The sequence below is a fragment of the Galeopterus variegatus genome, unplaced genomic scaffold (genome assembly GCF_000696425.1).
Source record: "Galeopterus variegatus unplaced genomic scaffold, G_variegatus-3.0.2 Scaffold1221, whole genome shotgun sequence".
In the NCBI taxonomy this organism is placed as follows: Eukaryota; Metazoa; Chordata; class Mammalia; order Dermoptera; family Cynocephalidae; genus Galeopterus; species Galeopterus variegatus.
In genome coordinates, this window is record NW_007727332.1 from 422,201 (window position 1) to 423,637 (window position 1,437).

The 1,437-nt window shown below is 48.6% G+C and overlaps 2 protein-coding genes across 2 annotated transcripts in view; one reads left to right on the top strand and one right to left on the bottom strand.

Moving 5' to 3' along the window:
- The window catches only part of RAD17 (RAD17 homolog (S. pombe)), a 41,550-nt gene extending 40,133 nt beyond the window's left edge, over positions 1-1,417 (bottom strand). The window contains exon 1 of the mRNA XM_008575648.1: positions 1,076-1,417. Within this exon, the coding sequence (XP_008573870.1) occupies positions 1,076-1,417 (342 nt within the window). The remainder of the gene's footprint in view (positions 1-1,075) is intronic.
- The window catches only part of TAF9 (TAF9 RNA polymerase II, TATA box binding protein (TBP)-associated factor, 32kDa), a gene marked incomplete at its 3' end in the record, with an annotated part of 4,548 nt that continues 4,432 nt past the window's right edge, over positions 1,322-1,437 (top strand). The window contains exon 1 of the mRNA XM_008575647.1: positions 1,322-1,428. The remainder of the gene's footprint in view (positions 1,429-1,437) is intronic.

Consider the following 1,437-nt stretch of genomic DNA (forward strand, 5'->3'; position numbering starts at 1 on the left):
ACTTGTGCACCTATCTTTTGTCATTAAGAAAAAATTAGACAATTTTGAGTTTTTATACTGAAATTAATGTTTTCTTTATATCAAATTAGTTACATTCTTCATTTCCAAAATTTAACAAAAGAAAAATAGTGAATTTAAACTAATCACTTACTTTGGACAAAAATTTTAAATCTTTTTCTAAATTTTTTCTATAACTGTTTTCCTTCTTCGAACATGTTATTAGAAAACTCTTGGCAACATTGTTTTTCTACTGTGTTTTCAAATTCTTAAATGCTTATGTAAACTTAAGTAAGGTACAAGAAAAGTTTTGTTTTAAGGCCTACAAACCTATACACTGGAAAGTTTATTGGACTATTTTATACTTTGGAGGCCCACGTAGCCTGTAAACACTCCCATACACTAGAAAACAAATCGTTCATCCTTCCCTCTAAAATCATTCACGATTAGAGACTTGGAAGTTTCAAAAAAAAGGGTAGTAAGTAGAAAAAATATATTCGAGGAAATATAGTTGGGAGCTCAAAATAAGAGATGCAGACGCTCATGAGATGGTTATGATCAGGACTCTAACCGCTTCTTGAAGACAACACTGACAATTACCTCCTTGAAAAAGCAGATAACTGTCCCTGATGCCAGGTTCCTGAAATAAGACGTCAGAGGTAGGAGAGACCTTCAAGACTATTCCTAGCAGACCTACCACCACCCCACACACTGCACAGGGCATAGCAAACTCAGACATTCGTCCAACGTAATCCTGTAATCAGCGGGGAGCTAGGCTAAGATGGCATGTCCCTGCAGCAGGCCGGGGCTCTCCACCCCCATCCTTCTCATCCCCAGATGGGATGGGCGTGTCGGGAGGAGGAGCGACGAGAGCTCGTGAGGGCAGAGCTGGACTCGCGTCTCTAAGACATAATTACAGAATAACCGCAGTCGCGGCGGCCTTACTTTGCGGGAGCTGCATCCCCTCGTGGATGGAGAGGAGCGGAAGAACCCAAGTTCTGCTCTAGATGGAAGGGCAGCCACCTGGTCCTACTCGGGCTCAGCGCCGAGCCTCCCAGAGGTCCCGCCTCCCGGGGACCTTCCAGAGTGGTCGGCGCTTCCGCGTCGCAGCCCGAAAGGCGGGGACCACCACAGGAGTGAGTGACTTAGGCATCCACCGCACTGCCTGACTCAAAGCGCGAACCCGAGTTGTGCCCCTGCCTCCGACCATGCTATGGAAGCGTGTCATAGAAGGCCAGGTAACCAATGGTCGGCGACTGGCCGCGGAGGTGGGTCGGGAGCGCCGTGCAAGGACTCGAGGACCTCTGGGCCGCCGGCGCTTGCCCTGCCCGCCCCTTCCGTCTCCTCCCTGTCGTGCGCAGGGCGCGTGAGCCGAGGCGCCCAGAGCTATCGCGCTGGGGACTATGTTGCTTTCGAACATCCTGCTCACCGGTTAGGGCG